Below are 24,054 nucleotides of genomic sequence, written 5' to 3'. Positions count from 1 at the left end.
GTTTTGAGAGCAATAAGATAGGAAACAATCTGGCGAATCGAACCATTATAGGTGAACCACTGGAAAAAAACAGGAAGAGGCAGGGATACATTGTTGTCCAACTCAAGAGCACAGAGTGCAAATGGATATTTAAGGGTGATGGAGGTTGTAAATGTCGGTGGTGTAGGATGTAAAGGGATATATGGACAACAAGGATTTTGAAGTCAGTGTTTGCAGACTAGCTCATGGAATTGATGAGGACAGAGATAATAGTTAATTGGGGCTTAACACACGTTAGGGCAAGTGACAGACTTCTAAATAAATAGAAATTTGTATAGGTCGAAGCCTATGAGGCCAGTGAGGAGGGCATGAAGGACATTCAGCGTAAGCAAACCAAGATGTGGATGAGGGCTTCATTATTGGATTGGATTGGGTTTTTTTTATTTATTCATTTTTCTTTGTGCGACATGGGCATCGCTAGCTGGTCAGCATTTGTTGCCCATCTCTGAAAAAGGATGGTGGTGATCAGTAAAGGAAATCATAATTTGTAATAAATTTCAGTTTCCATGTTAATGATCAATTCTTATTCATCAAATCATAACTAGAGAATGACCTGCAATAGCTCTGGAGTCCCCCAACAATCTATCATTACTGCCACCCACCCTCCCATCTATTTCTTATCTACAGGCTACCACGTGTTCTGTAATCATCCAAAAACATAATCACGTGAACACTGATAACACTCAGCACTATCTCAGGACTAACCCTCTTATTCTCCCCTCTGTCTCTGATTTGTCACACCACCTATCCAACATTGGATTAGCAGAAATTTCCTCCAGCTAAATATTAGGAAGATTGGAGCCATTGTCTTTGGTCCCTGCCTTAAACTGAGCTGAGTCAGACCGTTCACAACTTTGCCAGTGTGCTTACCTGAGATGAAGTTCTGACTTCGACACCATCACTAAGATTCTCCACTTCCATCTCCGTGACATCATTTGATTTTGACCTGCCACAACTAATCTCCTACTGAAACCCTCATCCTTGTTTTTTTTACTTTTAGACTTGACTATTCCAGTGCCCTTCTGGCTGGGTTCCCACACTATATAAATTTGTGCTCATCCAAAACTCTGCTGCCCATATCTTAGTGCACTAAATTCCCATTCATCCATCACTCATGTGCTTGCTGACTCTGTACTTGCTTCTGGCCTGTTAAGACCTCAATTTTAACATCCTCATCCTTATTTTCAAATCCATCAATCGTCTTTCCCGTCCCTAACTCTTAACTTTCCACTCTCCTACAGCCCTTTGAGATTTCTGCATTCTTCCAATTCTGGCCTCTTGTGCAATTCTGATTTTTAATTGTTGCACCTGTGACATTTGTGATTTCAGCAGCCTTGGCCCTGAATCCTCATCCTAAGTTCTTCTGCCTCTCTATCTCTCTCTCTTTTAAGATACTTCATAAAAACATACCTCTTTGACCAACGTGTCCTGAAAATATTTTTATTAATAATGTTCTTGCTTAGCTCCTTGTGACCCTTAACTCCATTAAAATGCTATATAAATGCAAGCTACTGTAATTGTTGATGTCTGATTGGTTTACTTTGAAGCAGAATTATTGCCTTTATTGTGATAGTTATGTTCCAGTTTGTTTCGAAAATAAGTGTCGTATGTGTTGCTTTACCTGACGGGTAAATGTGTAATACCACCTGTAATTGCAGCAGATTTTTGCAAAGTAAACATTTAATTTTAACTTCCATGGACTGTTAAAGCTTAGAAAAAATGTTAATTAGATTATTTTCTTTAGAATCCAGTTGCATGACTTGCATGTTCTAGACAAGATTTGTACCTTTTAAACATTTACTTATTGTCCACCCAATTTGAATCTTAACCTCAATTGTAAAATAAAAGTCAATTCAGTTCTATAGCATAAAATGAGTTGAACGACTAATGAGCTTAATCTGAATTATAGGCTGTTCTCTTCCAAATACTTTTGAAAAGTAATGAACTGGGGGCAGGGAGTTACATTTTTTGCGGTACTGCTGCCATGAAGGTTGTTGCACATTACATAATATGCTACAATTAGGTTTTGAAAATCATTTGTCTTATCCCCATGTTCTTGCCATTCATTTACTAATGCCTGCACCTAGGCAGACGCATATACAGAAAGCTTATTCTAATCGAATGTGCGTTAGGAAAACATGGCTATAGGGAGTTTTCTCTTCATATTAGCATATTGCTGCTCATTCACGTTTCACCATTGCTTTGTCTTGTAGCCACTTGCAGTCTTTCCCATGCAGAATAGTTTCATAACATTCAGCTGCATACCAGAGTTAAATATTTAGACATTTTAAGACCTGAATACAGATTGACAGTGTTAATCGGGTGCTTTGTGTCACCTTAATGGTATTGTAAAAAAAAGATCAGCTGCAGGGATTGAATTGATAGACAAGTGCTAAAGATATAATTGATGCAGAACAGGTTAAAACTGGTTCGGTAAAGAGCAGATTGCAGAAATTCATCCATCACACCATCATTTAAACATTATTTTATGTCAGCTATCATGTGATGATTTAAATCTCTTTCTAATGTCTTGAGGTAATAATCCTGTGCATGAAAAAAAATTGGGTCAGGAATGGAATAACTAAATCATAAGATTGCTTGAGTATCTTACATCAAATTATCAACTCCAAGTGTTCAGATCCTGGATACAAAATGATAAACAGCAAATCAGTCCAATGCAACACTCTCAAACCTGAAGCACAGGATCGTTGACTTGTCTTGCTTCGGTTAAATATTGCTTCTATAGAGCAACATCTTTGTAGGTATTGCACAGTGAAACAGATCCATTTTATGTTTGGCTGGTAAGAAATACCCAGACGGGAAATCTGTGAGAACAATACAGAATATTCTTCTATTTGCCTGACCAATTCTATTTGCAGAAACTAATTTTCTGATTTATTTTTCTGGTCAGACATTTATTAAAAAGGAACATATCGCGAGTAAGGGAAATGAATATTACACTTTGAAAATAGAAACTCAGGGCTGAAGGAGTCGCTGCAGTGTGCTGTAATTTTGGAAGGAGTTTCTTGGGACTTCAGTACAAATAACAATAGCACCTCATATTGATATAGCTCTTCTAATGTACTGAAACTTCCCAAGGATCTTTACAGGAGCATTATAAAACAAAATATAATGCAGCCAAATAAGGAGATATTAGATCAGATGATCAAAAACTTGGCTAAAGATGTAAGTTTAAAGGAACGTCTTAAATGAAGAAACAGGTAGTTAACATTGATCCTCTGTTTAAGAAGAGCAGAAGAGACAATCTGGGAAATTACAGGCCTGTGAGCCTTACACCAGCGATGGGGAAATTATTGGAGAAGATTCTTAGGGATAGGATGTACTCACATCGGGAAGAGAATAGGCTTATTAGTGATAGGCAACATGGTTTGTGAAGAGGAGATTGTGTCTCAAGCTTGATTGAGTTCTTTGAGGAAGTGACAAGAAGAATTGACCAAGGCAGGGCAATGGATGTTGTATACATTGACTTTAGTAAAGCTTTCGATAAGATTCCTCATTGCAGGCTGATACAGAATATGGAGTCAGGTAGATTTGAGGTGAGCTAGTAAAATGGATATAAAACTGGCCTGAGCATAGACAGCAAAGAGTAGCATTGGAGGTCTGTGACAAGCAATGATCCACAAGGATCAATGCTGAGGCCTCTGTTGTTTGTGATATATATAAATGATTTGGAGGAAACTATAGGTGGTCTGATTAGTAGATTTGCAGATGATACAAAATTGGGGGGGTAGCGGATAATGAGAAAGATTATCAGAGGATACAGCAGGATATAAATCGGCTGGAGACCTGGGCCAAAAGGTGGCAGTTGGAAGTTAACCTGGACAAATATAAGGTGATGCGGAAGAAAGGTATGCAGTAAATGGTAAAGCCATTAGAAATATTAGCATACAGAGGGATCGAGGTATGCAGATCCACAGTTCCCAGAAGGTGAAAACTCAGGTGGACGAGGCGGTTAAGAAGGCATGTGGCATGCTGGCCTTCATTGGTCGGGGCATTGAGTATAGGAATTGGAAAATCATGTTGCAGCTGCATAAGATTTTGGTTAGGTCGCATTTAGAGTGTTGTGTACAACTCTGGTCACCACACTACTGGAAGGATGTTGTTGCATTGCAAAGGGTGCATATAGATTTACTAGGATGTTGCCTGATTTGGAGGATATGGACTATGAAGAAAGGTTGAACAAACTTGGATTGTATTCATTGGAGCATCAGAGGATGAAGGAGGACTTGATAGAGGTTTACAGAATTATGACAAAGTTGGATAGTCAGAGTCTTTTTCCCTGGGTTAAAGGGTCAATTACTCGGGAACACAGATTAAAAGTGAGAGGAGGATAGTGTATTAGAGATATAAGGGGCAAGTTTTTCACACAGAGTGGTGAATGTCTGGAATGCACTGCCAGGGGAGGTGGTGGAAGCAGATTCTATAACAATGTCCAAGGGATACCTGGATAGATACATGCAAAGGCACAGAATATGGACCATGTAGAGGCAAGAAAAAATTTGATAGGAGATCTGTATCGGCAAAGACTTGATGGGCCAAAGGGCCTATTCCTGAGCTGTACTGTTCTCTGTTGCAAGGCAAAGAGGTGTAGGTAGGGTACTCCAGAGCTTAGGGCCTAAGTAGATGAAGACATGGCCAGTAATGGTTGAGCCATTAAAATCCGAGATGCCTAGGATGCTAGAATTAGAGGAACACGTATCTCAGAAGACTGAGAGACCGGAGGATATTATACAGTTAGGGAGAGGCAAGGCCATGGAAACATGGATGAGAGTTTGAAGTCAAAATGTTTCTTGACCGGGGCAAGTAAAAGGGCGATAAGTCAATGGGACTGCTGTGAGTGAAGATATGAACAGTAGAATTTTTGATGAACGCAAATTGTGGAAGACCAGCCAAGAGTGCATTGGAATAGTCAAGTCTAGAGGTTAAGAAGGCATCATTAAGGATTTCAGCAGCAGATGAGCTCAGATTGGCCAATGTAATAGAGGTGGATATTGGTGGTCATAGTGATAACACGAGTATGAGGTTGGAAGATGAGCTTGGGATCAAACATGGCACCAGTTTTGCAAACAGACCTGCTAACCTTAGATTGTTGCTTGCAAGAAGGTTAGAGTTAGTAACGAATGAGAAATTACTAATATTATTATAGCTGCAAAAGAGTTGACAACTGATGTTGCTTTATTTACAAGTCACTGGTTGTTCATAGTCTTTTCTTGTGTATATGATTTTTTTAAAAAATCATTACGAAGTGTAGCCTCAGGTGCCTGAAGTTTTACATGCTGTCATTTGCAATTCACTTATTTAACTGTTTTTTCAGACACATCTCGAAAAAAACCTTGACAAAGCTATTGCTAAAGGGGATGTGGAAGAAGCAGAGAAGCTGAGTGACAGCCTATCTGTTCGTGAGGTAAGCTGCTGAACCACAGGCTAGGAGATTTTATCCTGATAAATTATGTTAGCAGTTCTTTAACCTTTCCACAAAGGAAACAGTTGTTGAAATTGTTTGGAGCATTTTTGGACTAACGGCTGAATTTCCTTTGGTTGAGGAAGCCCAGGTCATGTTCCCGACTTTGGAAAATCAGCCCATTCACCTGGAATTTTGGTCCCCAAAACAATCAAGTGTGAACTGGAGAATGGCGGGGCAGGCTCGAAGGGCCAGATGGCCTACTCCTGCTCCTATTTCTTATGTTCTTATGTTCTTATTTCCGTTGCATGCTCCAAGTGGGAACGGAGACCAGCATATGCTGGGACCACCTATCTCTGCTTACTGGGACCAGCCCTGTTCTATCCATGGTTGTTAAGCTTTCAACCCTTAAACCTCCCAATCACTCTCTCACCCAGTACATGCCCTCCTATTCTCCCTCCATATCCACTCATATCTCCCACACTCCCTCATATTTCTCATGCTTCCTTCATTCTCCATCACATCTTCCATGCTCCCTCTATTCCCTCATACATCTTCCATACCACATGCCCCTTCCATATCCCTTATATCTCCCATGTCCACTCCATATGCCCCTCATACCTCCTAGGCTTGCCATGCATTATCTATGTCCACTCACCCAGTATCCACTATGTATCAAACTCCTGAGCCATATTATAACATTCAAAAGTATTATTTAAAATTCTCAGAAAATGAAAAGTAGCCATACAAAACTCCTTGAAAAGAATTGCCCCTCTTATAAACTCATAAATTTGCATTAATGAAACACAGCCATTCACATTTCCATTTGAAAGAGAACAAAGAACAACCCAGTACGCGAAACAGGCCCTTCAGCCCAACGAGCCCACGCCACCATCTTTACAAAGCATTTTCCTACACCTACTTTGACCCGTGTGTATGCATCTTAAGAAAGTCTTAATTCAGTTAACATCCCAGAAATAGCTGTAAATTAGGAAATGAAAGGGAGGGAGCAACTCAACCAAATTACAATTACCAAGTAAGTGGGACTAAACAAATTGTTGGAGCTGCAGACTGACAATTCCCTGGGTTCTGACAGACTTTCATCCTAGGGACTTAAAATAAGTGGCTAGTGAGTTAGTTGAAGCGTTTCCAAAATTTCCTAGATTTTGGGGAAGATTCTATTGGATTGGAAAATAGTGACTAACTGTTTTGTTCAAAAAGGAAGAGAGACGGAAAACAAGAGACAACAAGCCGAGCATCTGTCTTCGGGAAAAGGTTAAAAGTTTTATTAACGACAATGTAGCTGGGCAATTGGAAAAGTTCTGGGTAATCAGGCAGATTCAACATGGTTTTGTAAAGGGAAATCATGTTTAACCAATTTACTGGAGCTCTTTGAAGAAGTAACATGTGCTGTGGATAAAGTGAAACTGGTGGATGTATTGTGTTTGGATTTCCAGAAAGCATTATCGAAGGTTATTGCAGCAAATAAAAGCTCATGGTGTAGGGGTAACATATTGGCATGGATAGGAGATTGGCTAGCAAACGGAAAACAGAGAAGAGGCATAAACTGGCCATTTTTGTTGTTTAACAAGGTGTAACGAGTGGTGTGCCACTGGGATCAGTGCTGGGGCCTCAACATTTTACAAGTTATGTAAGTAACCTGTGTGGAGGGACTGAAACTTTGCTTGCTAAATTTGCTGATGATGCAAACATAGGTAGGAAAGTTAATTGTGAAGAGGACATAAGAAAGCTACAGAGGGATGTAGATAGGTTCAGTGACGAGGAGAAGTCTGGCAAGTGGAGTATAATGTACAAAAATGTGAAATTCTCAATTTTGGCAGGAATAAGAAAGAAGCATATTATCTAAATTGTGATAAATTGGGATTGTGAGGGATCTGGGTGACAGTGCATAAATTGCAAAGGGTTAGTAAACAAGTACAGAAAGTAATTAGGAAAGCTGATAGAATGTTATTCTCATTGCAAAGGAATTGAATACAAAAGTAGGGAGGTTATGCTTCAGTTACACAGAGTATTGGTGAGACCACATGTGGAATACTGTGTATGGTATTGGTTTTCTTATTTGAGGAAGGATGTAAATGCATCGGAGGCATTTAGATAAGGTTTACTAGACTAATACCTGGATTGGGCAGCTTGTCTTATGAGGAAAGGTTGGACGGGCTAGGCTTATGTGTAACTTGATTGAAACATACAAGATCTTGACAGGATGGATGTGGAAAGGATATTTCTCCTTATGGGAAAATCTAGAACTAGAAGTTACCCATTTAAGACAGAGATAAGGAATCTTTTTTTTCTAAGGGGGCCGTGAATCTTCAAATCTTGAGCAGGGGGAAGGGATTCAGGTTCCTGGATCATTGGGACCTCTTTAGGGGCAGGTGTGACCTGTACAAAAAGGATGGTTGGTACTTGAATCCCAGAGGGACCAGTACCCTGACAGGAAGGTTTGCTAAGGCTACTGGGGAGTCTTAAGACTAGAATGGTTGGGGGAAGGGAATCGAAATGAAGTGACTGGGAGAGAGGAGGTTAGCTCACAAATAGAGAGAGATTGTCGACAGTGTGAGAGGGAGGATAGACAGGTGATGGAGAAGGGGAGTGCTCAGGCCGAAGGCTTGAGATGTGTCTATTTTAATGCTAGGAGTGTTGTGAACTAAGTAAATGAGCTTAGAGCGTGGATCGCTGCTTGGAAATGTGACGTGGTGGCCACTATAGAGACTTGGATGACTCGGACAGCACTGGATACTTCAAGTGCCGGGTTTCAGATGTTTCAGGAGGGACAGGGAGGGGGGAAAAAGAGGTGGGGGAGTGGTACTTTGATCAGAGATAGTGTCACGGCTGTAGAGAAGGTGGACGCTGTGGAGGGATTGTCTATGAAGTCTCTGTGGGTGGAAGTTCGGAACAGGAAGGGGCCAGTAACTTTACTGAGTGTTTTCTATAGGCCGTCCAATAGTAACAGGGACGTTGAGAAGCAGATAGTGAAAGAGATCCTGGCGAGATGTAATAATAACAGAGTTGTGATGGGAGACTTTAATTTCCCAAACATCAATTGGATAAGGGGTTTGGATGGGGAGGAGTTTGTTAGGTGTGTTCAGGAGGGTTTCCTGACACAGTATATGGATAAGCCTACAGGAGGAGAGGCTGTACTTGATTTGGTATTGGGTAATGAACCCGGACAGGTATCAGATCTCAGTGGGAGAGCATTTTGGGGATAGTGATCATAACTCTATCTCCTTTACGCTAGCATTGGAGAGAGATAGGATCAGGCAAGCTAGGAAAGAGTTTATCTGGAGTAAGGGGAATTATGAAGCCATCAGGCAGGAAATTAGAGGCATAAATTGAAAGAAGGTTTTCTCAGGGAAATGTACAGAAGTAATGTGGCAGATTTCCAAGGAATGTTTGTCTGGAGTTCTGAACGTTCCGATGAGACAGGGAAGTTTTGGTAGGTTACAGGAACCGTGTGCACGGAAGTTGTAATGAATCTAGTCAAAAAGAAATGAAAAGCATACAAATGGTTCAGGGAGCTAGGTAATGTTAGGGATCTAGGGACGTATACGACTTGTAGGAAGGAACTTAAGAAGGAAATTAGGAGAGCCAGAAGGGGTCATGAGAAGGCCTTGGCAGGTAAGATTAAGGAAAACCCCAAGGCGCTGTACAAGTATGTGAAAAGCAAAAGGATGAGATGTGAAGGAATATGACCTATCAAATGTGACGGTGGGAAAGTTTGTATAGAACTGGTAGAAATAGCAGAGGTGCTCAATGAATACTTTACTTGAGTATTCACAGTGGAAAAAGATCTTGGTGGTTGTACTGCAGGCTTGTGGCGGACTGAAAAGCTTGAGTATGTTGACATTAAGAAAGAGGATGTGTTGGAGCTTTTGAAAAGCATCAAGTTAGATAATTCGCTGGGACCGGATGGGATGTACCCCACGTTACTGTGGGAGGCGAGGGAAGAGACTGCAGAGCCTCTGGTGGTGATCTTTGCGTCTTCGTTGGAGACAGGAGAGGTTCCGGAGGATTGGAGGTTACAGATGTGATTCCTCTATTCATGAAAGGGAGTAGAAATAGCCCAGGAAATTATCGACCGGTGAGTCTAACCTCAATAGTTGGTAAGTTGATGGAGAAGATCCTGAGAGACCAGATTTATGAACATTTGGAGAAGTATAGTATGATCAAAAATAGTCAGCATGCCTTTGTCAAAGGCAGATCATGCCTTACAAGTCTGGTTGATTTTTTTGAAGATGTGATTGAACACATTGATGAAGGAAGAGCGGTAGATACGGTTTATATGGACTTCAGCAAGGTGTTCGATAAGGTCCCCCATGCAAGACTTATTGAGAAAGTGAGGGAGCATGGGATCCAAGGGGACATTGCTTTGTGGATCCAGAACTGGCTTGCCCACAGAAGGCAAAGAGTAGTTGTAGATGGATCTTTTTCTGCATGGAGGTCAGTTACCATTGAAGTGCCTCAAGGATCTGTTCTGGGACCCTTGCTGTTTATGATTTTTATAAATGACCTGGATGAGGAAGTGGAAGGATGGGTTGGTAAGTTTGCCGATGACACAAAGGTCGGAGCTGTTGTGGATAGTTTGGAGGGATGTGAGAAGTTGCAGCAAGACGTAGATAGGATGCAAGACTGGGCGGAGAAGTGGCAGATGGACTTCAACCCGGATAAGTGTGTGGTGGTTCATTTTGGCAGGTCAAATGAGATGAAAGAATATAATATTCTTAGCAGTGCGGAAGATCAGATGGATCTTAGAATCCAGGTTCATAGGACTCTCAAATTGGCTTCGCAGGGAGAGAATGTGGTTAAGAAGGCGTATGCTGTACTGGCCTTCATCAATCGAGGAATTGAGTTTAGGAGTGGGAGATAATGCTGCAGCTGTATAAGACCCTGGTCTGACCCCACTTGGAGTACTGTGCTCAGTTCTGGTCGCCTCATTACAGGAAGGATGTGGAAGCCATTGAAAGGGTGCAGAGGAGATTTACAAGGATGTTGCCGGGATTGGGTGGCATGCCTTATGAGAGAGCTCGGTCTTTTCTCCTTGGAGAGACAAAGGATGAGAAGTGACCTGATAGAGGTGTATAAGATGTTGAGAGGTATTGATCGGCTGGATTCTCAGAGGCTTTTTTCCAGGGCTGAAATGGCTGCCACAAGAGGACACAGGTTTAGGGTGCTGGGGAGCGGGTACAGAGGAGATGTCAGGGGTGGTGGGTGCGTGGAATTGGCTGCCAGCTGTGATGTTAGAAGCAGGTTCGATAGGATCTTTTAAGAGACTTCTGGATGAGTACATGGGACTTAGTAAGATTGAGGATTATAGGTAAGCCTAGTAGGTAGAGATATGTTTGGCACAACTTCTGGGCCGAAGGGCCTATTTGTGCTGTAGTTTTTCTGTGTTCTATGTTTTATGTTCTATCTCACTTCCTGAAAAGGCAGTGGAAGCAAAGACTTTGAATATTTCTAAAGCAGAGGTGGATAAGCAGGGGGTAAAAGATTATCGGGGTAGGTGAGAATGTGAAATTGATGTTACAATCAGTTTTGAGGAGCTGAGTGGCATTCTCCTGTTCTTAATTCACATGCACATGTATGTTTGTGTTAGTCTCCTTGTTTAAGGAAGGATGTGAATGTGTTGGAAATAGTTGAGGTTTGCTTAACTAATATATGAAATGGGTGGGTTATCTTATGAGGAAATGTTGGATAAGCTAGGCTTGTATCCTCTGGAATTTGGCAGAATAAGAGGCAATTTGATTGAAATACATTAGATCCTGAGGGTTTATGACAGGTTGGATGTGGAAAGGATGTTTCCTCTTGTGGGAGAATCACAAAGATCACAGTTTGAAAATAAGGGGTCATCCATTTAAGACAGAGGTAAGGAAAAATATTTTCTCTCAGAAGATCGTGAGTCTTTGGAATTCCCATCCTCAAAAGCAGTGAAATTTCTAAGCCAGAGCTAGATAAATTCTACTTCAGCTCCTAATTTGTATGTTTGCAAGTCCTAATTCTGTTCAACTAAATAAAGAGGCATTAAAAGTAAAACATAAAAAAATTACACTTGCAAATTCACAAAACTGTCAATCAAACAAAACTAACTGCCCCCTTCACAGCTGTGCAACCATTCCCCATAGAGCTGAGTTCATTAATGGGTCTTGGACCCCAACTAAACATTCATAATGAGACAATCTGCCCAACTATTCAGCCTGCTTTGTTGATACAGTTGCGAGATGGAATCTTATGTGAATGGGGTGAGTATGGATGTGAGGAGAATTTTACATGTCGAGTATGTTTGTCCCCTTAGGAGTGGTGACTGTAATAATACCTTGGCTCAAATGAAAAATGAAGTACAATTGTCACATCAAGTACATTTGAAGAATTCCTTGAAATAGAAATTATGCTGTTTGGCTTTATAAATGACTCCAATTAAATGTTACATCAAAATATATTAAAGTTGCTGAATATTATTTTCATGGGGATCATTTTGAACTGGGAAACTATATTTGATGTAATCCAGGAGTTTAGTGAAATTTTAATTACATATGAAGCAGTAAATTGTACAGGGCCATGGGGAGAATACAGCAGTGTCACTTGTTTTAGATTGCTTGCAAATGGCTAGAATGACATCCTTCTGGGCTTTTTTGTTGTGGGTATTTTTATTATGTAGCCCCTGTGCTAATCATGAAGCAATTAGCATTCTGTTACTTAGATTGCATCAACATTGTGGTTCACAACTCAAATGAATTTTATCACCCACTAACTGGATTTTCCTTCTTCAGCTCCAGTACAGGATTTTGTGATGAGTTGTATAGTAGTGACAGGGTTATTAATGAAATGCAAGAGAAATAACTGCCTGTTAATACAGTTGCCCTTTACAGAGGTGTGTGAGATCCAGCACTGCAGGTGATGTAGCAGTAGCACCATTTCATCTTTCTTGTTGTAAAATGTCACAAATGTAATATGATGCTGATACTTACAAGTGTAGCTTTATAATTACTGTGGCAGAGTCAAGTCTAGCGTTTGAACCACAGTGCTCAAAGTTGCAGGTTGCATCAAATGATGTGCCTTGTGCGTGTTGGTATTTCCATCTTGCCAAAAAGAATTGTTTCGCTGTGAGTTTTCTTTAAGCAAAAGACAGCCAAGAGTAATATTTTGATGAACAGAATGTACTCTGATGACAGAGATTGCAGGTGGTGTACATTAATTTGGCAGTATTTGCAATAAACGGTCTTGGATTGTTCCAGCACAATTGAATCATTTTTGCTTTCTTTACAAAGTGTGGACATCAGGTTTTTCCTGGAATCCTGACAATCCATGCTCTAAAGAGGAAATAAATTACTTCAGTCATGCGGGAGAAATTCATTCCTGCTTATTTTGAATGCTGACGAGGACATGCTCTGCTTGCAGAATGTCAGCAAGAGTACATGCTGCCAATCAAAATGTCATCCTCCATTGACCTTCTGTTGGCTGCTCACCAGAATGTAAATTTTAGTCTAACTGGGAGTAATGAAGATAATGAGTTTTTTTTTGTTCTAACCTCTTCTTTGGTGCTCAACTAGTGTTAACGAAGATACGAATTGAGGTTGGGGTTGTACAGAAAATTTTAATTTGTAAGTTCATAACTAAATTAAGTCCAATTAGCATAATACATGGTGACATTATCCCTGATGCCAACAATTTATGTTCCGCAATCAAGTTTAGAAATAACCCAAGTAGTTTACACAGATAAGTTGTAATTATTAACCTTAATTATTTTCCAGACGTCGCTGGATTCCGGGGAAGTGCCGGAAGATTGGAAAACGGCTAATGTTACGCCGTTGTTTAAGAAGGGTGCCAGGCAAAAGGCGGGGAATTATAGGCCGGTTAGTTTAACGTCTGTGGTAGGTAAAATGTTGGAATCCGTCATTAAGGAGGAAATTGCGAGGCATCTTGAAGGGAATTGCTTGATAGGGCAGACGCAACACGGTTTCATTAAAGGGAAGTCGTGTCTGACAAATTTACTGGAGTTCTATGAGGATGTGTCTAGGGCAGTGGATAGAGGAGAGCCGGTGGATGTGGTCTTTCTGGATTTTCAGAAGGCGTTTGACAAGGTACCTCACAAGACGTTATTGCAGAAGGTCAGGGGACATGGAGTTGGGGGTAGGGTGTTAGCGTGGATAGAGGATTGGTTGTCAAATAGGAGGCAGAGAGTGGGGGTCAATGGGTGCTATTCGGATTGGCGGTTGGTGACTAGTGGGGTGCCCCAGGGGTCGGTGCTGGGGCCTCAGCTATTTACCATTTATATAGATGATCTGGAGGAGGGAACCGAGTGCAGGGTGTCGAAATTTGCTGATGACACCAAGATTGGGGGAAAGGCAAATTGTGCGGAGGGTGTGGAGAGTCTGCAGAAGGATCTAGATAGGCTGGGCGAATGGGCCAGGAAATGGCAAATGGAATTTAATGTTGGCAAGTGTGAGGTGGTCCACTTTGGTAGGAAGAATGGTAGGAAGGACTATTACTTACGTGGCGAAAAACTGCAGCAGGCGACGGTGCAGAGGGACCTCGGGGTCCTTGTGCATGAGTCGCAAAAACCCAGCTTGCAGGTGCAGCAGGTGGTCAGGAAGGCGAATGGGATGCTGGCCTTCATAGCGAGGGGGATTGAATATAAAAGTAGGGAGGTCTTGCTGCAGCTGTATAGGGCATTGGTGAGGCCGCAGCTGGAGTACTGTGTGCAGTTTTGGGCGCCGCACCTGCGCAAGGATATTTTGGCCCTGGAGGGAGTGCAGAGGAGGTTTACTAGGCTGATACCGGAGTTGAGGGGGTTGAGCTATGAGGAGAGGCTGAATAAACTAGGCTTGTACTCGTTAGAGTTTAGAAGAATGAGGGGAGATCTCATTGAGACGTATAAGATGATGAATGGGATGGATAGGATAGAGGTGGAGAGACTCTTCCCGCTCAAAAAAGACAGTAGGACTAGGGGGCACAGCCTCAAGATAAAGGGGAGGCGGTTTAGAACGGAGTTGAGGAGGAACTTCTTCACTCAAAGGGTGGTGAATCTCTGGAATTCTCTGCCCGTTGAAGTGGTGGAGGCTGCCTCGCTAAATATTTTTAAGAAGCGGGTTGATGGGTTCTTGATAAAAGAGGGGATTAAGGGTTATGGGGAGAGGGCGGGAAAGTGGAACTGAGCCACGACAGATCAGCCATGATCTTATTGAATGGCGGGGCAGGCTCGAAGGGCTAGATGGCCTACTCCTGCTCCTATTTCTTATGTTCTTATGTTCTTATTAATAGTAGACGCTCTACCTGCCAAGTTTAATAAATGCAAAACTGAGTTCTTAATGAAGATAGAAATGTGTTTTTAAAAATAACCACTTTCACCACTTTCCCTTCCCAAATATTATCCATTTACACCAATAAAGCATTTTAATATTAACATTTATGAAATGATGTGAATGAATTATAATTGGTGCAATCTGCCAAATTTACAAATTGGCTAATAGCCTTGAAATTACTATTGTTGCTATTAGCATGCATGTCTCTTTGATATTGGCCTAGATTTTGCAGTACCAGTAATAATGTGTAAATCAGACAGCAAAACGTTGCTGTACATGTACAGTTTAAGGTGGAAATTAGGAAGTTGCAGTTTGAATTACTCTGTTCCCCAGAAATTTTGTGACACAGCAGCACAGTGGTTAGCACTGCTGCCTCACAGTGCCAAGGATCCGGGTTCATTTCTGGCCTCGGGTGACTGCGTGGAGTTTGCACATTCTCCCTGTGCCTGCATGGGTTTCGTCCGGGTGTTCTGGTTTCCTCCCACAGTCCAAAGATGCGCAAGTTAGGTTGGTTGGCCATGTTAAATTGCCCCTTAATATCTCAAGATGTGTAGGTTAGGGGGATTAGCAGGGTAAATGCGTGGGGTTACGGGAATAGGGGCTGGGTAGGATTGGTGTCGGTGCAGGCTCGATGGGCCGAATGGCCTCTTTCTGCATTGTAGCAGTTCTATTCTATACCAGTATCTCACTGAGACACTCGATGTAAACATATACAAAGGGTATATAGTTGCAGTACATACATGCTAGTTACCCACTAAACATGCCAGGAAAAGTTATGGCTCATGCATTGAAAAATTTAATAGCTTGGTGTTAAACATTAACAAGCTTTTTCTCTGCCATTTAAAATTTACTTATACAAATGTGGAGCCTCATTCCCCCAGAATTTAATTATTGTTAGAGCTTTTTTAAAATGTTAATTTGTTAGCTTTTTCTTTATCGTGCCTCTGTATATCTCTCTTAATTCCATTCCTCCCTCATTATTTCACTTTCTTTCTGTGATTTTTACGATGAATGAAGTATTATAATTGCTACTTCCTGGTTTATACTCAGCGTGTCTCAATGAAGACTATGAAGTCTAATTGGTTGAAAAAACGTACTGTTTCTTGCACTGCTCACACAAGCCACAGATCCCCTATAGACAGTGACATGCTGGAATGAATTTGTAGGTATTTAAGTTGCCAATCAAAAGCCCACAAAAAGTTTAGGTAGGTTCAGAAACAAACTGCAAATGCCACTCCTTCGCCACTGACTGCAAAACTGGATTATTACTTTAATGTAGAAATTAACCCGTTTAAAATATTGAAAATAATCTGGTTAGTGCCTATGCTAAGGAAGGTTTTGTCTACAGTGGTTTCAGGTATATCTATACATATTTTATATATATTAAAGTCAGTTTTGATCTGTTGAATCTCTGATTGGAGGCTTATTGTAGCCATTGATAGTATCCACATGCAAGCAAAGCAGCTGGCTTCTGTTTCAGGGCCTGGCTTACAAATGGGCTAATTCGACTTTATTGCATAAACAGAAGTGGTGATCCACATAAACTGCTCCCCAGTTCAAACGTCAAGGTAAAAATATCTCAAAGTTCTTCCCTGCCAGTTGAATTTTACATGCGTTCCTCGACTACCATTACATTTGATAAAGTACTACATTGCAGCTCAACTCATGAAATAGAATATATAATCTTAAAGAAACAGTGGTAAATCTGGCATATAATTGACTAAGGAATAGAAGCTGAATGTAATTGTAAGTAATTGTTTTTCTGACTGGAAAGAAGCATGCATTTGGGTCTCCCAGTAGTGAGAATTTGGATCATTGCTTTTCTTCTTTTACATATAAATGATCTGTGAGTATACTGTCAAAGTTTGTGGGTGAAGCAAACTTGGTAACATAATAAATGGCGAGCAAGTAATATAGCAGACCTCAGGAGAATATAGAACAGTGAAATGGACAAATGCATGAGAGATACATTTTAATGCGGACAAGTTTGAAATGTTATACTTGGGAGAAACATCACGGAGAGACAGAATGATCTGTTTTGAGAGGGATGTAAAGGTAGAGGGCCCTGGAGATGAATATATACAAATCCTTCAAAGTGGCAGGGCAAATTGATTAGATAATTGGGAATGTATAGGAGATACTTGGCTTTGTAAATAGGAATACTGAATACAGAAACAAGTTTGCCAGTCACTGGCTAGGTCTCAGCTAGTATATCATGTACACTGCTGGACATCACATTTTAAGAAGGATGTCAAGAATACAGAGGAAATTTACCAAGATTACACCAGGGATGAGGATTGTTAATTATGTGAGAGAATGGAGAAGCCAGGATGTTCTCCTTTGAACAGAAATGTTTAAGGCAAATCCTAACAGAAATATTCAAAATTATGAGTTTTAATGGAACAGTTTTATAAGCTATGAATAGAATATGTTTCAGTAGAAACAAACTGTTTGCCCTAGGCAAGTGGGTCGATAACCAGAGATCATAAATTTAGAATATTTGACAAAAGAACTGTAACAGAAATGAGGAGAGATTTCTTCACACAGTAAGTTATGATTATTTGAAATGAAAGGCTCGAAACGTCATAAAGTCATAAAGGTTTACAGCTTGGAAATAGGCCCTTAGGCCCAACTTGTCCATGCCGCCCTTTTTTTAAAACCCCTAAGATAATACCAATTATCCACTTTTGGCCCATATCCCTTTATGCCTATCTTATCCATGTAACTATCTAAATGCTTTTTAAAAGACTAACTACCTCTGGCAACTTGTTCCAGACACTCACCACCCTCTGTGTGAAAAAATTACCCCTCTGGACACTTTTGTATCTCTCCCCTCTCACTTTAAACATTTGCCCTCTAGTTTTAGACTCCCCTACTTTTGGGAAAAGATATTGACTATCTAGCTGATCTGTGCCTCTCATTATTTTATAGACCCCTATAAGATCACCCCTGAGCCTCCTATGCTCCAGAGAAAAAAGTTCCAGTCTATCCAGCCTGTCCTTATAATCCAAACCATCAAGTCCCAATAGCATCCTAGTAATTCTGTTCTGCACTCTTTTTAGTTTGATAATACCCTTTCTATAATAGGGTGACCAGAACTGCACACCGTATTCCAAATGTGGCCTTACCAATAAGAACATAAGAACATAAGAAATAGGAGCAGGAGTAGGCCAACCAGCCCCTCGAGCCTGCCCCGCCACTCAATAAGATCATGGCTGATCTGTCGTGGCTCAGTTCCACATTCCCGCCCTCTCCCCATAACCCTTAATCCCCTCTCTTATCAAAAACCCATCAACCCGCGTCTTAAAAATATTTAGCGAGGTAGCCTCCACCACTTCAACGGGCAGAGAATTCCAGAGATTCACCACCCTTTGAGTGAAGAAGTTCCTCCTCAACTCCGTTCTAAACCGCCCCCCCTTTATCTTGAGGCTGTGCCCCCTAGTCCTACTATCCTTTCTGAGCGGGAAGAGTCTCTCCACCTCTATTCTATCCATCCCATTCATCATCTTATACGTCTCAATGAGATCTCCCCTCATTCTTCTCAACTCTAACGAGTACAAGCCTAATTTATTCAGCCTCTCCTCATAGCTCAACCCCCTCAACTCCGGCATCATCTTAGTAAACCTCCTCTGCACTTCCTCCAAGGCCAAAATATCCTTGCGTAAGTAAGGCGCCCAAAACTGCACACAGTACTCCAGCTGCGGCCTCACCAATGCCCTATACAGCCGCAGCAAGACCTCCCTACTTTTATATTCAATAATGTCTTGTACAATTTCAACAAGACATCCCAACTCCTGTATTCAACGTTTTGACCGATGAAACCAAGCATGCCGAATGCATTCTTCACTAATCTGTCCATCTGTGACTCCACTTTCAAGGAGCTATGAACACGTACCCCTAGATCTTTCGTTCTGTAACTCTCCCCAGTGCCCTACCATTAACTAAGTCCTGCCCTGGTTCAGTCTACCAAAATGCATCATCTCGCATTTGTCTAAATTAAACTCCATCTGCCATTCGTCAGCCCATTGGCCCAATTGATCAAGATCCTGTTGCAATCGGAGATAACTTTCCTTACTCTCCACTATGCTACCGATCTTGGTGTCATCTGTAAACTTACTAACGATGCCTCCTATATTCTCATCCAAATCATTCATATAAATGCCAAATAACAGTGGACCCAGCACTGATCCCTGAGGCACACTGCTGGTCACAGGGCTCCAGTTTGAAAAACAACCCTCTGCAACCACCCTCTAGCTTCTATCAATAAGCCAATTTTGTATCCATTTAGATACCTCACCCTGGATCCCATGAGATTTAATCTTATGCAACAACTTACCATGTGGTACCTTGTCAAAGCCTTGCTAAAGTCCATGTAGACAACATCAACTTCATTGCCCTCATCTACCTTCTTGGTTACCCCTTCAAAAAAACTCAATCAAATTTGTGAGACTTGGTTTTCCACTCACAAAGCCATGCTGACTGCCCTTAATCAGTCTTTGCGTCTAAATGCCTGTACATCCTGTCTCTCAAAATATCTTTCAACAACTTACCCACCAGAAATGTGAGCCTCATTGGCCTGTAGTTCCCAGGCTTTTCCCTGCAGCCCTTTTTAAACAAAGGCACAACATTTGCCACTCTCCAATCTTCAGGCACCTCACCCGTGACTGTCAATGAGGCTAGGGGACCCACAATTTCCTCCCTAGTTTCCCACAATGTCGTGGGATACACTTCATCAGGCCCCGGGGAGTTATCTACCTTGATGCACTTCAAGACTTTCAGCACCTCCTCCTCTGTAATATGTGCACTCCTCAAGACATCACTGTTTATTTCTCCAAGTTCCCTAATGTCCATGCTTTTCTCAATAGTAAATACTGATGAGAAATATTCATTTAGGATCTCACCCATCTCTTGTGGATCCACACATAGATGACCTTAAGAGGCCCTACTTTCTCCCTTGTTACTCGTTTGTCCTTTATGTATTTGTAGAAACTCTTTGGATTCTCCTTGGCCTTATCTGCCAAAACAATCTCGTGTCCCTTTTTGCCCTCCTGATTTCTGCATTTACTCTACTCCTACACCCCCTATACTCTTCAAGGGATTCACTTGATCCCAGCTGCCTATGCATGTCATGTGCCTCTTCCTTCTTCTTGACCAGGGCCTCAATATCCTGAGTCATCCAGAGTTCCCCATTTCTGCCAGCTTTGCCCTTCACTCTAAGTGGAATGTGTTTACCTTGAACCCTGGGTAACACACTTTTGAAAGCCTGCCACTTACCAGACGTCCTTTGGCCTTCCCACAGACTCCCCCAATTAATTTTTGAAAGTTCCTGCCTGATACCATCAAAATTGGCTTGAATTAGATTCCGCCCGAATTTTCTAAAGGCTTATATTTGAAGAGAACCGGTTTGCAGAGTTATGGGAAGAAAGCCAAGTGTTGGGCTAAAGTGGACAGCTCTTTCAAAGAGTAGGCAGAGGTGCAATGGGCCAGAACCTTCTCCTGTGCTGAAAGTTACAATGATTGCATTGAAGCACTCTTTGTCCCCTAAAGGCTTGTTCCTAAAATGATTGCCACTTTCGTTTATTGACCAGCTATATCTGACTGCTGAATCGTGTGATTTCTTTCTGCCAAGACCTTTCCCAATTATATTTTATTTCCTGTTTCTTACTGTTCCTTTTCCATTTTAGCAAGGAAAATCTCTTTCAACCTTCCAAGACTTTCTGGAATTGGAAAGCTGACAAATATATGTTTGAATTTTGCAGATGAGGGAGGGTGGGGGTGTTCCTCATGCTCAGGATTGTAAACAGGACTATGGATAGTTACGTAATCAGTGATGTGTTGGCCTTATAACATTGATTCACTTGCATTAACATGTTTTTCAGATCTTGACTTAGAAAGAAAAGTATGCATAACACAATTTCCTGCTATAGCCGGAACTCATTTCTGGCACCAATAAGAAAGGATTTTAGGGAAACCTACTCACACTTTGAAAGAAAATTCCACAATACAATGACAAAACCTAATTCTGCATTCTTTAATATGCCAGTATCTTATATAACAAACTGCTCTCACCAGGCACTGGGTGAAGTCCACACCTTGGGTGGATTTTGGTGTCCAGGTATTAAAATGATGGGAAGTCGATGAGGAAATAGCATTAGTAGCTTGGCAACTGTCTTGTTCAGTTTATCTGTTTTCCTTTTGCATGCAGCAGTCAAGCTGCCAGTGCAATATGTATGGCCCCCCGCCACCCCAGCCCAATCTTTCCTGTGACAACTCATTGAATAGGAGGCAGGAATTTAAGTACTTCTTTGGCTTATTAAGATCCTGAAACAAAAAGGGAATAAAACAGAAAATGCTGGTAATACATTGCAGGTCAGTCAGCATCTGGGGAACCTGTTCCCTATTCCAGGACTGCTTACCTGTGGTACACTGATGCATTTGGAACGCTGCTATAAGTTGTGTACAACTACCATCCTGAAGCCCAACCCTCTAGCACAACCAAAGTGCACAAGATACTGACAACAAGTAAACAGTGTTTACTATTTCAGGTAAAACATTAAACTTTCTGTCCTCTCAAGTGAATATAAAATATCCCTTTTAAAAGAAGAGCAAGTGAGTTCTCCCTCATATCTGGCCAACATTTACCTCTCAACCATACCACTGAAAAAGATTATCTGCTTATTATCATATTCTTGATGGCAAAAGCTTGCTGTACACAAATTAGCTACAGGGTTGCCTGCATTGCTTGGATAGTCAGAAGCTTTTTCCCAGGGTGGAAGAGTCAATCACTAGGAGGCACAGGTTTAAGGTGTGAGGGGCAATGTTTAAAGGTTATGTACAATGCAGATATTTTATTCAGACGGTGGGTGCCTGGAACTCACTGGCAGGGGAAGTAGTGGAAGCTGATACGGTAGTGGTTTTTAAGGGGCGTCTTGACAGATACATGAATAGGATGGGAATAGAGGGATATTGTCCCTGGAAAGATAGGGGGTTTTAGTTAAGTCAGGCAGCATGATCGGTGCAGGCTTGGAGGGCCGAAGGGCCTGTTCCTGTGCTGTTATTTTCTTTGTTCTTTGTTATTTCAACAAGTGACTGCAATTCAAGAAAATACATCATTGGCTAGAAAGTATTTAGGAGTGTCCTGGGTTCACGAAGAATGTATGTCTTTTTAACACAGCTGCTGCCCGCAGGATGAGGCTCCAGCATTGTTGCCCCCAGAATGAGGTTCCAGCATTGTTTGTAACATGAGTTATACAATAATACCTGTTTATTGTTACAATATGTAGTGCATAGTATTCCTTACTTGATACACCATGCTTTGAATGTATCCTCTATTGATGTGTTGTAATCAGCAAACAATTGGAAGATTTTTTTTTCTCAGTATGGAATGGTGCTATTTTGCTTAGTGTTTGTATTCAAGTTAAGGATGTTGTGATTTAAGATGGCTTGACCATTAACTAAAGCTTTAGATTACAAATGTATTTGAATAAATCAATCAGCTCAGTGGTTGTAAAGGCTACCATCAATAGTAATTATGTCTAAATTTTTTTTACTGCTCAGAGCATTTCCTACAATGAAAAATTGTCATTAAAGAGTCTATTTGCATCACATAATTCAAAGAACATTTATCATGTTGAAGTTGGGGTCGAGCAGCCATCATACTTAACCTGTTCACCGAACTGAACATTTTCCTACCAATCCCCGATGCCCACAAGTGTTATTAAGCAGTTGAATGGAAAACATGCATTGATTAACAGTAAGTAAATTGAAAACTGCATCGCGTAAACAATGTTGGTAAACAATTGTTAAAATGGTAGTTTAATTGAACGGTAATAAAGTTCATATCTGATGGAGATGATAAATAACAATGTTGTGTTATTTTAAGATTGCTGCTGAGAAGAGATTGGTTTCTGCCGAGCTGTCGGAAAAATCAGCAGCTTACCTGCGTGGCTATGTTTTAAGACCAGAAGTGTTTGCTATTAGCCTGAAGCAATCTCTTCATCTGAAATTTCTTGTTTGGCTGGAACTCAAATTTCACATTTGATTTGTAGTTTTAGATAACTCCTGTTTCTGCAAAGGTGCCATACTGTCTGTGAGTGCTCTAGCCCATGGCAACAATTTCATTACAATAAAACATATTGACCTCATTTAACAACCTGCCAAAGTAAATTTACAGATTTTGGGTAATTTGAAAGTATTAAATGATCAGTTAATGGTGAACTTTTTGCATATCCGATAATAATAATTGGATACAAACTGCATCTCTTTCCTAACTACAGCTAGGTCCAAAACAGTTGTTTGAAATTTAACTCTTTCAGTGAAAGAGGAACAAACCAAGATCTTTACAAGCAAAAGTAATCCTTAGTATTGGATTATTAACCTCACATTTTCATTAAAGAGCTTTTAAAAGCTGTTCAAAACTTTGAGCGTCAAGTCATTTAGGATCAAGAGCTGGGGTTGATAAACAGTCTTGTTGTCAAATAAAGGAGCATTTTAGCATGCCAGTTGAACATATTCAAGCAGAGAGGGCCACAAAAAGGCCCATAATTTACCCTAAATACTTGGAGAAAGATACAAATTCCAGTAACAAAAAGGAGAGTCTTGGCAGAACGACTGTTTGCTGTAAGTTTCTTTCATTCTATGCCAACCATTCCACAAATAGAACCAGCACTAAAATACTAAGTTCCTTTTAAGTTGATTATTATTATAAAAAGGAATTTCATAAGTCATTAAGATCAGAGTGATATTTATTATGAGCTAAATTTCTTTACCCATTCATAATGATAAATTCAAATTATATATTAAAATTCTTGCATACAGCATGCACTTGCTTCCTGGAATCATTCAAGCTGCTATATTAACATTATCCTCTGCTTCACTGTGAGCATTGCCTCAGAATTTGTGCTGGCAATAGCAATGCCTGGTTTCAGAACTCATCCACAAGCATTATATTTTGGAATTATGCAATTTCTGACATTTCTACCACAAAAGTACAAAATTTATTTAATTCTCTTGTATTCTCTGGAAGGTATCATTTGTTGCGTACTGCACATTCTTCTATGAGAACAAGAATATTGTCCTTCTACTTCATGTATGTAAAGCAGTCACTTTGATGCAGGAGACCTTGACGTTTGTTCTGTGTTGGCGTATATGGTATGTTTCATGCTATTTGCTCCTCAAAACAGTCAAGCTGACGAGACTTCTTGCATATCAGTAGAAAAAAGAACTATATACTTTGATCATATTTTTAAAAATTGTAGCTTGGGGTATACATTATACATA

General features: G+C 40.8%; 1 protein-coding gene across 1 annotated transcript in view; it reads left to right on the top strand.

Annotated features, from left to right (window-relative positions):
• The window catches only part of fam204a (family with sequence similarity 204 member A), a 94,443-nt gene that overhangs the window by 30,967 nt on the left and 39,422 nt on the right, over positions 1–24,054 (top strand). The window contains exon 7 of the mRNA XM_080205849.1: positions 5,375–5,464. Within this exon, the coding sequence (XP_080061975.1) occupies positions 5,375–5,464 (90 nt within the window). The remainder of the gene's footprint in view (positions 1–5,374; positions 5,465–24,054) is intronic.

The sequence above is a fragment of the Carcharhinus amblyrhynchos genome, chromosome 17, assembly GCF_965287045.1.
Source record: "Carcharhinus amblyrhynchos chromosome 17, sCarAmb.v2.hapA, whole genome shotgun sequence".
NCBI lineage: Eukaryota > Metazoa > Chordata > Chondrichthyes > Carcharhiniformes > Carcharhinidae > Carcharhinus > Carcharhinus amblyrhynchos.
Note: the sequence above shows the minus strand (reverse complement) of the source record. Positions and strands in the feature narration are given on the sequence as shown.